This window comes from Micropterus salmoides, unplaced genomic scaffold (assembly GCF_014851395.1).
Source record: "Micropterus salmoides isolate LMB-PRFRI ecotype aquatic unplaced genomic scaffold, ASM1485139v1 Ms_hic_scaffold_5, whole genome shotgun sequence".
Taxonomy (NCBI): domain Eukaryota; kingdom Metazoa; phylum Chordata; class Actinopteri; order Centrarchiformes; family Centrarchidae; genus Micropterus; species Micropterus salmoides.
This window is the reverse complement of record NW_024044237.1, coordinates 27,144,420-27,159,476: the sequence shown is the minus strand read 5'-3', so window position 1 is coordinate 27,159,476 and position 15,057 is coordinate 27,144,420. Positions and strand designations below refer to the sequence as shown.

The window sequence follows — 15,057 nt, the reverse complement described above, 5'->3', positions numbered from 1 at the left end:
CTGTTTCCACTTCTTGTGAGAGCTTTGGTCTGTGGGCCAAGTACAGTTCCAGCAGAGAAACGAAAAGGACACACTCGTCTTGTCACGGCAGCTTAGATCCGACAAATGTTGGTATGAAGCACTCTGAAGTCCCATCAAAGCAACAATGGCATACAGAGAAACCGTCTAAGGGTGTTAGCCTTGAATGAAAGCGTGGACAATCTCGTAATAGCTCAAAACTTCTGGGGGTGAAAGGACGAATTTAGTGTACTCGATACAGAAGGTGAAACAAAGGGATGTGTGCAGATTTGAATCAATATTTGGAAATTTTGACATTTAGAGACAGATCTTCAAATCAAAAATTGTAGTATACATGTGTATAAACAAATGAAAAATAGAGTCAGAAAAGAGGAATGCAGAGAAGAGATTACAGTTCTGGCCAGAGTATGTGTGTTTGTGTGTGTGTTTCAGTGTATCAGTTTTCAGCATGCTGTCACACTGATCAAACTTCAGGCTGATAGCGGAGGCGCCGCAGAACCATCACTGTGTTTGTCTAAGAACCATGGGGGAAAGCTGCATACACACGCATGCACGCACGCACACACACACACACACACACACAGCGAAAACGTATTGTGCAGACATTTGCATTTATGTGAAATATAATGCAGCGGAATGCAGCGACATTATGCAAGTAAGTACATGCAGACACACACACCTGATGGCTCTGAACAAAACCTGTCTGGTAGACCTCATTTCATATTTTACAGTGACATTGTCTGTTTCAAATTACATATCATTTCACAAGATATTTTAGCCATTTTCTGTTATAGGTCTGCCCTTTTCACCTCAGCTATATTAAATGTTTAAAAATACAAGAGATAAAACATCTTATCAAATTTCCTGGAGCTGAGATATGGCAAGGTGGCTTTAAAACAAGTTTAGTCTACCCGCCTTCCACAACCACATGACAAGAAAACATTGAATAAGCAACAAGGCTTTATCAAATCCAGATAAAACACTGCCTTTGGGATACATAGCTAAAACTGTGATAAACCTTTTGATAAGTGAAACAAGTTTTTCCATGCCTGCTGCTTTTTTCCGTCGCTCTGAATGCGAGTGTTTTTTCCGCTGCATCCTGCCTGCTTGTTGTCAGTGAGGTGAGGTTGGAAAAGCCAGATGTAACGGCTGGAATCTGAAGAGGGACAAAAGGAGACTGAGGGGGGAATCTCTGAGCATAATTCGCTCTTCACGTTGTCATTAAGACATCAAAGCGGCTGCAGAAGATATAGGGCTTTTCGGCACTGACACAAATGCATTCTCGGGGAGAGGAGTAACCAAGAAGAACATGAGAGAATAGAAAGTAGAGAGAGGGAAGAGGAGGAGGGATGGTACGTGTTGAAGAACCAGTCTTTGGCTTTGATGAGCGAAACAAAAGTTTCTAAAACTTCAAAAGAAGCCTTTTTGTAGCGCAGGTCCGCTCTCTCTTTCTCTTGATTTCTTCCGTTCTTTCCTCTCCCTCCTCTCTTCAAACATGTCTTTGCTAATTGCCAGACCCTGTACCTCTCTTCGTAGCCTCTCCACTCCTCTCAGGTCTATTCAACAGGGGGGTTGTTACAGCGGGGAGGCCTAATAACCAGCTCTGAGTTGGACAATGGAGCCTGCAGGGCCAGCGACAAAACCCCAGCCCTAATGAGAAAAGACTCCTTCAGCGAACAAGCAGGTCTGTCAATAGACTGGCCTATTATGGAGTTACAGGGTGGGGGCGGGCTGGGGGCATAGCGTGTGTGTGGTTTTTTTTTTTTAGTCATGGGTGCATCTGTCTTTATATGTGACAGAGACATAAAGTAATAAAGTAAAACTAGTGCGTAAAGTAGAAGAATATCAAAGAAAGAAATAGGAAGAAAAGGTGTGTGTTTTTCTGCATTGTGTGTCTGCATGTGTGTGTGTGTGTGCGTGTGTGTGCGTGTGTGCTACCTCCTGAGGGTAACAATGGTGAACAGGACAAATCATGCAGACAGCATAATGGCCACTAAGCTGTCTATTCAGAAGTACACAGCTTCCCTGCTAAGTGCTCTGATCAGACACGAATACCCGCATTCACCCATTCAAACTCCTTTCCTTCCTTCCTTCGTTTTCTTCTCATCCTTCTCTTAGTATATCTTCTTCTTCTTCATCTATGTATCTTTATGCCTTTTATTTATTCTCAGGGGCCAGGCAAATTGATCACAACATCGCTGTAATTGTGCCAGTGTTTACCAAAAGGTAAATGTTTGATGTATGTTTGAATATGTCAGTATTTTTCAACTATTAAATATCATGCTTAGTATCTATCTTGGTCACAATTCTGTAAAGTAATATCCAAATTTAAAAATGTAATTTAAGTTTGTTTGTTAATGTTAAAGAACTACTAATGACCGATGTGCAGTTATCAGAAATGTGTTCTCCCATCTGTCATACTCCCTGCCTCCACCTCCTCTGTCTTTATCCCTCTTCTCCTCTTGCTCCCCTCTCCACCTCTTCCTCCTTCCAATTATTTCTGCAGAATCTGTGTGTTTTGGAGAGGTTAACCCCTCTGCCATGACAATGTGGAGTTGTCGTCATTGCGTGTGAGGGACCGAGAGTTATGCAGCAAAGGATGCTGAAGCACCTCGTTTCCTTTCGGTTGTAGGTCAGGTGGGGTTTTTGGTTGGTGGTGGGTGGTTGTTAAGTGGGTGGGGGGTGCAGGACACATCTCCTATACGCACCACTTATACACCACTATAACCCACTAGGAGCATTGAGTATCTCCTCAAGAGGATTTGTTGATGCCCTTCACATATCTGAACTCTCACTACCTCGCGTTTACTCACTTCAGGAGTTCAGGAACTATATAACCAGAAATTAGATGCCAGCTTCCAGCACAGTTTTTGATACTTGGTTTTAGACACATTTTGGTCTCTACCAAAAAATAATTGAGTTTGGATATCCAGCATTTGTCATCATGTATCTAATCTGCAGATGTACTACATTTTAACAGTTCACTTTTGAAATAATTGAAATATTCTGGACATCAATTATTACAATATTTCTAGGAGGCAGAGCAACTTCTCCTCTCCTTAACTCACCTATTCCGTTTCTGCAGCTCTGTTTTCTCCACGTTTGTCTCATTATCAGCAATAATTCTCTCTGCTGTTTTCTCCTCACCCCCTTCTGCTTCTGCCTCCCCCTCTTTTTCCCTCCTCCCTTCTCCTATCTTTTGTCACTGTTGGACTCACACTGAGGAGTTTGGACTTAATTACATTAAACAAACCGAGGAACTGAGACACTTTAAAGCAGCCCACATCCTCAAATATTCAGTTTCACATAGTTTTACTCTTATCTGGGGAGTGTTCCTCATGATATAAGTAACAGTGCACCAAATGTGTTAAATTCTGATACATTTGTACTTAATATACTTAGCCAAAGCACACACAGAGAAGAGTTACTTCTCATATAAGCAAGTTGCTGTGGAAACTCAGAGTGAAAACACGCTTGCTTTGGACTTTTAGAACAGCTGGCAGATTCAATTAAAAGCAAATTCAACACCAAAACAGAATTTACAAAGAATATAGGTGAAGGAAGAGACAGTGTGAGGGGTAGGTAGCAGGACAATAAAGAAAAGCAAAAATTGGTTGACATCCTGCTGTTACAACCAAGCATCGATGCATGTAACTGCTGCTTATATATAGCTTGTTCACCATTTTAATTATACTTCATTCTCCACCTTATTTAAGTGTCGCTCACTTGTTGAATCTGTCTCCTTCAGTTCTCTTCACACTCAGACCTAATAAGTAAGTAAGTTACCTCTGTTGTAATCATGTGAGGGTGCCCCGCTTCTTTCCGTCTCTCCCTCCCTGTATATCTGCTCCGTTGACTTACGCCATCAGTAGTAGGCTACGTTGTATAAAGTCACAGAAAAAAAACTCCCAAAACTTGTCTTCTGGACTTTTCCACCCGCGATTCCGTTCATAGCAGCAGCTACGCCGCATGTTGACGAGGCGTGTTGACGACGTAGCCTTTCAAAACAAAACCAACGGGGTACCTAACAAACGACACCTGACTGGTGTGTTCACTGTCGCTTTACCTGGTTCGTGCTTGTTAGATATCCATGTGTCGCGACTTGTAACATAATCACTCTGTGTTTCTCAGAAAAATGCTATGTGTCACCTAACCTGTACGGCCTGCTGAAGGAAATTGTATATGTGTGGGAAACACTGACTGAACCATTGTTTTTTGTTTTTCACAAGCCAGGTCTTCAGCGGTGTCAACCAGCACTGTCTCTCCTTCCATGTTGTTAGAGAGTTTGTGAGTAGATGGCTGCATGCAGATACAGAGGGAGGGGCGGGGTTGCGCGGTGAGGGAGAGAGAGGAGCTGGCAGAAAACATATTAATTAACTCAACATTAAACTATATCTGTATAAACGGTATTGTCTAATTTATATGTCTTTTGAAATTATATCGGTATAAGTTATTATATATATTATTATATATTATATATATAGATCTGATGACGTATAAAAGAGCGACAAAGTCTGTGTAAGGAGGGAGGTGGGGTGTATGGATGAGTGAAGTAAACGGTGTGAAAGGAAGTCAAAGATGTTTAAACATTTTTAATAGTACGTGACTTGCGTAATGTTCTTATTTTAACACAAATCACAATCTTTTCCTAAACTAAACCGAGTGGTTTTGTTGCCTAAATCTAACCAAATTACGACCTTCTTAGAACATCTACCACGTGTTAAACGTCACATGACTTCGGTCTTACGTAACGTACTGAAGGTCTGGTAAGCCTGTCACTGAACTAGGAAACGGGAAACGCTCATATGCGTCATTTTAGGGAAAGGTCATATTGAACTTTCCAATGTCCATATATGTTGTTTTGGGACACTTGACAATCAACCTATTGTTTAGTTTAGGTTTGAGGACATGTAGTGTAATTCAGGAAGCTGAATTGAAGAGATTCCAAGCTTCAGTAAGAGACAGTAGCCGTGTTTCCATCGTTTTTTACGCGCATTATGAAGTATCGCATTAGAAAAGGTTGATGGAAAAATTTGTCAAAAACTTCAATTTTGCGATTTGCGAGTTAATGCGCTAAATGAGAGATGGAAACACCGAAATAAGTTCTGATGTAGCAAACATGTGACTCACTACTGATCAGCTGTTTCCGCTGTCGGCGTCTTGCTGGATATTTCCATAACGCGTGGAGACATGGCTGGTAGCAACTTGCCTGCTTGAAACACATTCCTGAGGACCTTTCTCAGAGCAGTGGTCCTCAGGTCCATGCGACTGGTTACGTTTCTGGTTTGCAATCCATAGTTCTTGTTTGTTACAGCCATGTAAACAACTATGTCTCTTCATTCTGTCCAGTTAAATATGGTGTGCCTCAGGGGTCGGTCTTAGGACCCATTTTGTTTTCCTTGTATCTGCTTCCCCTTGGACATATTATCCATAAACATGGCATTTCTTTTCATATTTATGCTGATGACACACAAATATACTTGCCCGTCAGATCCACAGACCCTGGAATGCTGAGTTCACTTAACAACTGCCTTTGTGAAGTTAAAAAATGGATGTCAAATAATTTCCTCCAGCTGAACTCAGACAAAACAGAAATCCTGGTCATCGGGTCCCAGCAGATGGCAAATCAAATACTGCCATCTGCTGGTTCCCTAGTAAATCACATTAAGCCTGTGGCAAAGAACCTTGCTGTTTGGTTTGATAGTAATTTAAATTTCGAGCAGCACACCACAAAGCTTGTTCAATCATGTTTTTATCAACTTAGAAATATAGCTAAAATTCGATCTATGTTAACTTTTAAGGACACCGAGACCATTTTACACGCCTTCATCTCATCACGCCTGGATTATTGCAACAGCCTTTTCACCTGTTTAACCCAAAAATCTATTGATCGACTCCAGACTGTCCAGAACTCAGCTGCCAGGCTTTTAACCAGAACAAAGAAATATGACCACATTACTCCTATTTTAGCTTCATTACACTGGCTCCCAGTATGTTTTAGAATTGACTTTAAAATTCTATTGATCACTTTTAAAGCTCTTCATGGCCTCTCGCCTTGTTATATTTCTGACCTTTTAGTCCCATACGCACCAGCACGTACCTTGAGATCCTCGGGCAGAGGTCTGTTGTCTGTTCCAGAGTCTCGACTGAAAACTAAAGGGGACAGAGCGTTTGCTGTCAGGGCCCCGAGGCTCTGGAACAGCCTGCCCGAGGAAATCAGGTCGGCTGAGTCAGTGAACTCTTTTAAGTCCCTTCTTAAAACATACTTTTATAGGAGAGCTTTTCCCGATCTTATTTGACTTTATTTTATCCCTTTTATTTTATTGTATTTTACTAATTTTATATTAAATTTTCATGCTCTTATCTTTTTTTTTGTATTATTCTTTACACTTGTTAAAGCACTTTGTAACTTGTTTTTGAAAAGTGCTCTACAAATAAGGATTATTATTATTATTATTATTATGTATAACGTCAACTACTGACATAATAAGCTTGCCGGAAACGCTTGCCAAACCAGCTGATGGAAACACACGTATTTTGCAATTTCTTTTTTTATCTTGACAATTAGATGGCTAATAGCATTTAAAATCTCCAAAATCATAGAAAATGTGTGCATTACTTATCCTTTAGGGTGGAGTCCTTCACCTCCTTCAGAATGACTCACTGCCTGGGCCTCAAGAAAAAGGCATGCTGACTGACAGATGGCATTTCGTATGGAGAATTGAAGTTAAAGCTAGCAGAGGGTATTTAAGACCCATTAGGGGTCTACGAGAGCTTGACTTGGCATACAATCAGTAGATGCAAGCCATACACATACTCACTCACTCTCCCTCTCACACACACACACCCACACACACATAAGTGCAAATACAAAAGTCTAAATGGAGCATGAAGGAAAACAGAAGGGGGGAAAATGAGAGGAGCTGAAAGACGTTCAAGAGAAAAGACATCTTCTATTGGCTGGTGGAGCAGAAGGAACATGACCACAGGAGGGTTGTGAGTGAGAGAGTTGAAGAAAGAGACTTGAGGTAGGTAAGAGAGAGGACAAAGAGAGACACATCCGAGAGAAGGTGACAAGGTGTAAGAAATGATAAGGAAATTTGGTGATGAGGTGACAGGAGATAAACAAATGCATAAACCTTTAAGGTGTATGTACTTGTTTTTTACAGCACAAATCACTTACTGTAAAAAACAAAACAAACAACTTTCATTGATATCCTCAATATGTCATTGTTTCTTCATATTTTGGATGCTAAATGCTCAGTGTTGAGATGTTTTTAACACTGCCCTTTCCACAGACCTATGAATTAATCAGTGTGGACAAGCTGTTAGTGTTTCCTTTCTTTGAGTTTCAATAGATACACCTCTTTTGATTCCTCAAATGTTTTGGATTTAAGGGTGACTCTCTCAACCTGTTATAACATGGCTTTCCAAGACATCCATTATTATTCTTTTATATTCTTCAGACTTCTTGACGTCTTCAGACACAGAAGCATTATTCTTTCTTAATCTGTGTCTCCCTTCTGTCCATCTTCTTTCCGTCTCTTTGCTGCAAATGAAACGAGGCAGAACGAGAGGATGTGGGACAGACAGCCGTGAAATGGAGGCCAGGGCCCCCGAGGAGTGTGCGATCATGTGGATGTGTGTGTTTGTTCACATCTGTCTGTGATGGGTGTGTGTGTGTGTATGTGTGTGTGTGTGTGTGTAGGCATAGAAAAACAACTGAATGTTTTCCTGTCCTGTCTTGTTGACATGTTTATGCATAGAGATACAGTGCATATATCTTTGTGCATCTGAGCATGTGAGTCTGAACGAGTCGGAAAACAGCTTTTGAAACTTGACTCCATTCTTTCTCCCCGTCTGTAACTCCACAATCACACCCATGCTTTTTCATATGAGCATGAGCACACACATACACACCAGCATGTTTACATCTCTGTTCTCCACAGTGCCACCCTTATTTCCGGAGGAACGGCTTTGTCTACCTCGTTGTAAGGGCGGCATGTTGTTTCAAAAGGAGGACCAACATGAAACGAACAGATCTGATGCACAGCAGCACTTAGCTCTGTTTTAACTTTCTGCAGCTCAACAGGGTTAACAAATCATTGTCCAGGTTTCGTCAAACTCTGACTAGTGGTGCAGCAGTTACAAAAGTTACATTTTCAAGTGTACTAGTGGTCTGAGATGCATATCATGTAATCACAATGTATCTGGTTCGATCTTTGCTGCTTTCCCCTCTCTCTCTCTCCTGTTTCTCTCCATGTCTCCTGTCTGTATTTACCAGTAAAGTGCCTTAAGGACACCCTTAGTATTTTTTTATCCAGGCAACAAGAAATAATTCTAGGCTTGTAAGGCCAACTGTATAGTTTAAGACGGGGGGGGGATAAACCACTTGATGATTTCTGGAAAAACCACCCTTTTCATGTTCTGTAAATAATGATAAAGTCCCCCCAAAAACTCCCCCATGAGGCCTGAAACCCTCAGCTGAACACCAGCTGAGTGGTTCCTGTAAACCAGCGAGCTGCAACTCCAGGTTCACTCCATGCATTTTTCTGCCATTAGTGAGAAAGTAGTGTAACCTGAGCAGAGGAATCTGGCGATAAAAACACTAAATCCACAATACACACACACACACACACACACACACACACACACACACACAGAAAAACACAGCAAGATAGGCACAGCTGCCCTGGTGTGTTTGTAAGTAGGTGGGTGTGTGTGCGTGCGCATGTGTGTGAAAGAGATTGGGTTATTTGAGATTTTAGGCACTGTGCAATCACACACACTGATACGTGTGTGTGTATGTATGACTCATACCAATTAGTCTGCAAACCTTGGCCACCTCTACATCCTCTCCAGACGAGGCACCAGATATCTCAATTAAAAACTCCGAAATTTGAGAACACAAAAACAGAGAAAGGTATCAGGATGGAGGAACTGAGGGATAGAAAGATGGTGTTGGTCTGCAACCTGATCTGATGTGTTCGTTTTTGGCTAGAAGACAGCTGAGTCTCACACACGCAAGAGTGTTACATGGAGATAGAATAAATGTGAATGAGGGAACGTGATTTGCTTTCAAAGAAGTGTATGCTCATTGTCAAATAAAAGTAGACTGAAGCAACAATTTGAAACCATTTAGTCTGCATGCAACATCACATGGAATTGTCATGACACCCAGGACTAAGCTGTGTGACGTCAGGATGTCAGTCTGTATTAAGTGATAATAGTTTTTAGTTGAGTTTGGCAGTGTTAGTGGACTAATCCTGGCATAAAACCGCAGAGCTTAATTCAGAGCTTTTGTGTCTTGTTTCGGCTATATTTTCCATATGTCACATCTCCTCTTTCGCACTTTTCTTATTTCAAAATTCATTATGTATCTGCTGCTTGATGAACATAAATCATGTACAAGCTCTTATATTATACATGTTTAAACATGCCGTTTGATTTCTTTCACTGACTTTTATGAGCAGATGTCAGCTGCAATGGCAGAGCTCTTAAATCACTGCAAATCATCACACCAGTCATGAATGGACCTGCATGCACACACTCAGACAAAAGTGTGTTGATGAACATTTTCATTAAAATGCTGTATTTTCACAATCACGTGCACTAAAAACACACACTACCACACCCACATATACACACACGACTCCAAACCGCTTCCTTCCTTCCTTCTTACGCACAGTTTCCCAACCCTGCTCCAGACACGCTCCCATTGTCATCACATCTGGTTTGAACTATAAATTTTCTATCATTCACTCCTCTAGGAGGAGGGAAACAATATCAGAATTTCATAAAAGCAAATAGGAGAGACAGCAGAGAAAAAGAAAAAGAGTGGGAGGAATAATGAGAGCTCTCCCGGCATCCACTTTTTGAAGGACACTGAGGTTTGTTGAGCAGAAAAAATATCTTTCTCAGTTTCACATTACTGGTGGTCCCATAAATCTGCGCACACCAACGCATACATAAACACACAACCATTCAGATAAACAAGCATGCGCACACACACATACATGCACACAGACTATTTACTCACGCAACCATTTGCCAACCTACACACAATAAAAGAACAAACACTTCAAGGGATCTTCTAATTTCCCTCCGCCAACAAAAGCTTGCCTTCACAAAACGCCTCTCCATCACTTCCAGCCACCGGGCAGCAATACAGTGGATGTTTTACGGCAATCAAATGCTATTACGTCCGTGAAAAATGGGAAACTGTGAAAATATTGATACAAATTAAGACGTGGAGTAAAATGAGCCGGCCGACTGAGGAAGGAGGAATGAGGGCCATGATTGAGTGCTAATAGGAAAAAGGTGTTAAAGATTCTTCAGGTTCGAAATTGAGAGGCAAAGACAATAAGACACAGGTGTGGGCTCATTACTGTGAAACAGAGTGGTTGTAGAATAATTACAGCAGGACCACACAGAAGAGGAGAGGAGGTGAAAGCAGACAGAAGGAAGAGAGATGGGAGAAGGCGAGGAGGCAAAGCATAACAGGAGAGAGGAATACACGAAACAGAGCAGCAGAAAGCAAAACTACAGTGAAATCATTTTCATTGAGTTATAAGCTGATGAGCCCATGAGGCCATCAGCTCTTAGACGGAGGCAACTGCACCCATGCATCCGTGTATTCCACCCCCATGCTTTGAACATCTTTGCCTATGCAGATTGTTCCAGCTATGAAAATAACGCTTTCCACGCTAATCGCCTCTGTAAGGAGATGCTGTGGCATGATTCCTGGCTTGAATTACAGGGAGGGGTCATCTTTGAAGGTTAGTCACAAAGTATCTCTGGGTATCAGTTGTGTAATCTGCATATGCAGTGATGTAGCCCCTTATGCTTATACAGCATGTGAACTTTGTTTTTGATGATGAATTTTCTTGATCCCAGTTTGTCTGGGATATGAAGCGGTGCTATGTAAAAGTTTTGTTATCTTGTCTGCAAAATGTGTTGTCTTAATACATTTTTTAATAAATTCACTTTGTGAGTTTTCTAAGAGAAATTAACTGGAATATTTGTCAATCCATGCCAACATAAAAGCTCAAGGATTTTAAATAAAGTACTGCTTTAAAGGAATATTTGATCTTGGAAACAGCAGTTGACACCACAATCTCACATCAAAGTCTATTAAGTAGCTGTTTTGGTGCTTTTGATTAAACTGGAAAATCTTCCTCAGCAGATGGGGTTTGCCTAGGTGTCAATGAACTGTAGACTGTAAAAAAAAAATGTTGCGTTTATGGACAAGAACTCCTAAAAGGACTCAGAAAATGTAAATATAAACATCCAAAATCTGACATTCTGACAGTAGGCAACTGTTTGCTAAGAAAAAAAAAGTGTGATAAGATTAAATTCTCCACAACTAGTCAACTACACCTATATTGTTGGAGGCTCATAAAAACTGTTCATGTGTAGGTTTGGATGATGATACTGTAGGTGGTCTTTTGTCAAAGAATGAATCTTTGGGAAATAAAAAACTGCTTATTTAACATAGTAAGGTACTGTTATGACATTCTTGGTGTTTTAATTTCCTCATGTACTGATTCTGAGTAACCAATGAGACAAACTTAAATGGCAAACTTCTTCTCTTATATGGGTTCGCCCAATCCATTGTTTCTGAAGCATGTGTGTGTGCATGCATATATGAAAGTGAATGAAAGGGACAGTGGATCAGAGCCAGGTAATGAGGGAGGGAGAGAGGGAGAGGGAGAGAGAGAGAGAGAGAGAGAGAGAGAGAGAAAGAGAGAGAGAGAGCAGCTGTCTGTCTGGATGACCTCAGCTGCAGCTGCTGCCCCCACCCTGTCCTGCTGCCCTCTGTATGCCAGCTTGCCTTTGAAGTTCAGGTCAAGACCGATACAGTTTTGGATCACATACCCATAATGATTACTGGAGAGTAAGCGTTTTTTTTAAGTTTCCCACAAAAATCTTGTTAGACTGTTAGTTTGAGTTAAACGTTTATATTCCAAGATTTATTAACACACCGTAAACATCATCTCCAATCATTAAACTACAGACAATATGGGCTGCAAATATCTGTGTTGAAGCATTGAACTTGAGCCTGTCTTTGAGGTGCTGACATTGGGCAGAGAGAGCTGCTTAAGTAAAATTGTCTGGAACGCTGGAACCTGACACACACACACACACACACACACACACACACACACACACGTTTGTTCCACTATCCCTGTGGGGACATCTCATTGACATAATGCAATCCCTAGCCCCTTACCATAACCCTAACCATCACAACTACACGCCTAATCTTAACCCTTACCCTAATCCTAAAAGCAAGTCGGGCCCGACAAGTACAGTTAGCTCCACAGATATAGTGAAAGAAGCTCAAAGCTCACACATACCCACTTACGTACAGAAAGGCATGTAGATAAACACTTGGAATGCTGCACAAACACACACACACACACACACTGGCCTGCATGTGCAAATGTGCAGTGACACGCTGACATCGCCAGGTATTTTGTTTACATGGACAAGAGTTGAGGGAAGCTTTGAGTTCCAGTATAGAAAGAAACACACCTGTATTTAAACAGCAAGGTTGTCAGAGTCCACGGGGGTCACAGACTGCAGCCACCACATGACAGCTCATAGTTTGTACAACTGAGGTAAACAGATGAAGATATACACACCCAGACACACTGACCACCGACTCAGTGTTCTGGATGCAAAATTGGAAAATCATTATGTAGAAAAAAAGAACAATGTGTCTTTTAAAAAGACATCAAAACTGAGACACACACACAGATGTGACATTCCATACTACACTGACGCAATGTCCTATACACAAATGCAATCAGGGAGGAAAACAAAAGCTTCTTCTTTAACAAAGTCTCATTCATAGTCATACAGGAACACACAAGCACAACAACTGTGGCCACAAACACACACAAGCATAAAAACTCAGACAAAAGCAGTGCTTCATTGTCTAAGGAACTGCATAATGGTCCCACCAACCTAACCTGGCTAGTTATATCCTAGAAACTCACACAGCAGTAAGTGGAAGCAAGCAAGTAAAGCAAATTTAAAAAATAAAGAAAAATACTGTGTGATAAAGAAGATGTGGGTACAGTAGAGCAAATGCAAACTTAAATTAATGGGGAGAAGTAAAAGAGTGAAATCTTGTGCTTTGTTCATGGATGGCTGGTTTTCATTAGTCTGTTATCACACAAACACACATACTCTAATAAGAAATTACGCACCTCAACAAAAGACTCATGTAATTTTCCTGTAGAATCACAAATACTCCTTCAAAATAAGTTTTATGTGTAACCAATGACATTAATAGATTTATGCCAAGCTTTTTTGAAAAATGTTATGCAACACATAACTGAAGAAAACAAGTCTTCAAAAAAGTTGTTAAAGAGCTGTTAATCAACAACTTTTTTGAATAATTGTCAAGTCTGCAAAAGTGTTTTTTAGTACTGGTGCAATTTATTCATATTTTGTAGATTTAACCAAAAGGTTTGTGTTGGTGTCTCATGTCGCATTAACACTGTTTTTACAAATCACTTACCTATAACAATGAGTGTGTAGTTGATGTTTACACTGCCAAACCCGTTGGTAGCCTTACAGATGTAAGTCCCGGCGTCGTCAGTCTCCACCTCTTTAATACGCAGAGCATGCTGTAACACCCTGAACCGTGTCCAGCCACTGTGGATGTTGCGGCCATCTTTGGTCCACATGATGAGCGGCGGGGGGTCACCCTCTACGGGGCAGGGCAGCTTCATGGTGCGACCCAGACGGACACTCTGCCGATGGGCCACCCGCTCTGACACCCTGGGTGGACCTTAAGGGTTGGAGAGGAAAAGGAGAGTTATTGAGATTAGGAAATACTTTAATAAACACTGTGATATTTTCAGATAAATATCTTTTTTCACTACCACTCTACTTCCTCTTCCGACTGTTAATGCAAAGTGTAATAAATCAGATTTGGATTAAACAACTAGTATGTCTGCTAATGAAACTTTATCTAGCTCATTTGCTTAAAAAAAAAGTTTTGTTTCCAGCTAGTTGAACTGGGTAGAACTGGCAATTAAGGAGTAGTAGTTACTGTAGTCTAATTAGTGTCCACACTGTTCAGATTCTTCCCTTAATAGGTCATTCTGACCCACTTTGGCAGAGATACAATATCTTGGCCTCTCGTAATGCCTATTCTCCTGACATGCCCCTATCCCCACGTTTGCAACCACACTATTCTCAGAACCAAAGAAGCCTCCAAATATGGCATTTAACAGACATGAATTATCCTTTAACCTTTAAAAAGTTTATAATGGCTTAGCTAAAACATTTACAATTTAACACAGACAACAATAGAATCCCCAGAGAGCAAACACAAAGCCAAACTAATATCAACTGAGATGTCGTGTCGAGACATGAAATCAGGCGTGACCTTGACCGCTCAGTAGCCGGTTTAATGTGAAACTGCACTTTAGAAAAAACAGAGGGGGTGAGGGAGCAGGCCCAGAATTGACTGGGAAAGACGCGAGGAATTTAGAGAGTGATGGAGAGAAGTCGGGGGTGGTGGAGAGAACAAACAGGAGAGGAGAAAGACAGGAAGGAAGGAAGGTAGGTAAGAAGAGAAGAAGGGAATGAGGGAGGGTGGAATTTAAGGGAGTAAGTCTGAGAAGAGAAAGAAATATGGCAGAAAAGGAGAGTAGTACAAAGAAAGACAAACAGGAAGATAGAGACTTGGAAGCAGGAGGTATGTAGGAGTTAACAGGGTCCAGTGCATCCCTGTTCGGCTTCTCATTACTCCTTCTGGATTAAAACAATACCCCCCTAATATAGTACTAAAAACACATAACAGGCCACCATGTAGCGAACAAAGTGTCCTAACTGACTACAAAAGGCTGTACAAGGACAACTGTATGGAAAACCATCAGAAAACAACCCACTTCAGGTCATGTCCTGTAGTAATAGTAATATTTAAAGGAAGGACAAAGGGTGGTTGAATTTGAACAATGTGCCTGATAGAGGCTTATCTGGAAGAATACATATGGTCTTATAATGATTAGAAACATA

The 15,057-nt window shown here is 41.0% G+C and overlaps 1 protein-coding gene across 1 annotated transcript in view; it reads right to left on the bottom strand.

Annotated features, from left to right (window-relative positions):
• The window catches only part of LOC119888496 (fibroblast growth factor receptor-like 1), a 75,888-nt gene that overhangs the window by 34,190 nt on the left and 26,641 nt on the right, over window positions 1-15,057 (bottom strand). The window contains exon 3 of the mRNA XM_038699072.1: window positions 13,550-13,822. Coding sequence (XP_038555000.1) covers window positions 13,550-13,822 — 273 coding nt within the window. The remainder of the gene's footprint in view (window positions 1-13,549; window positions 13,823-15,057) is intronic.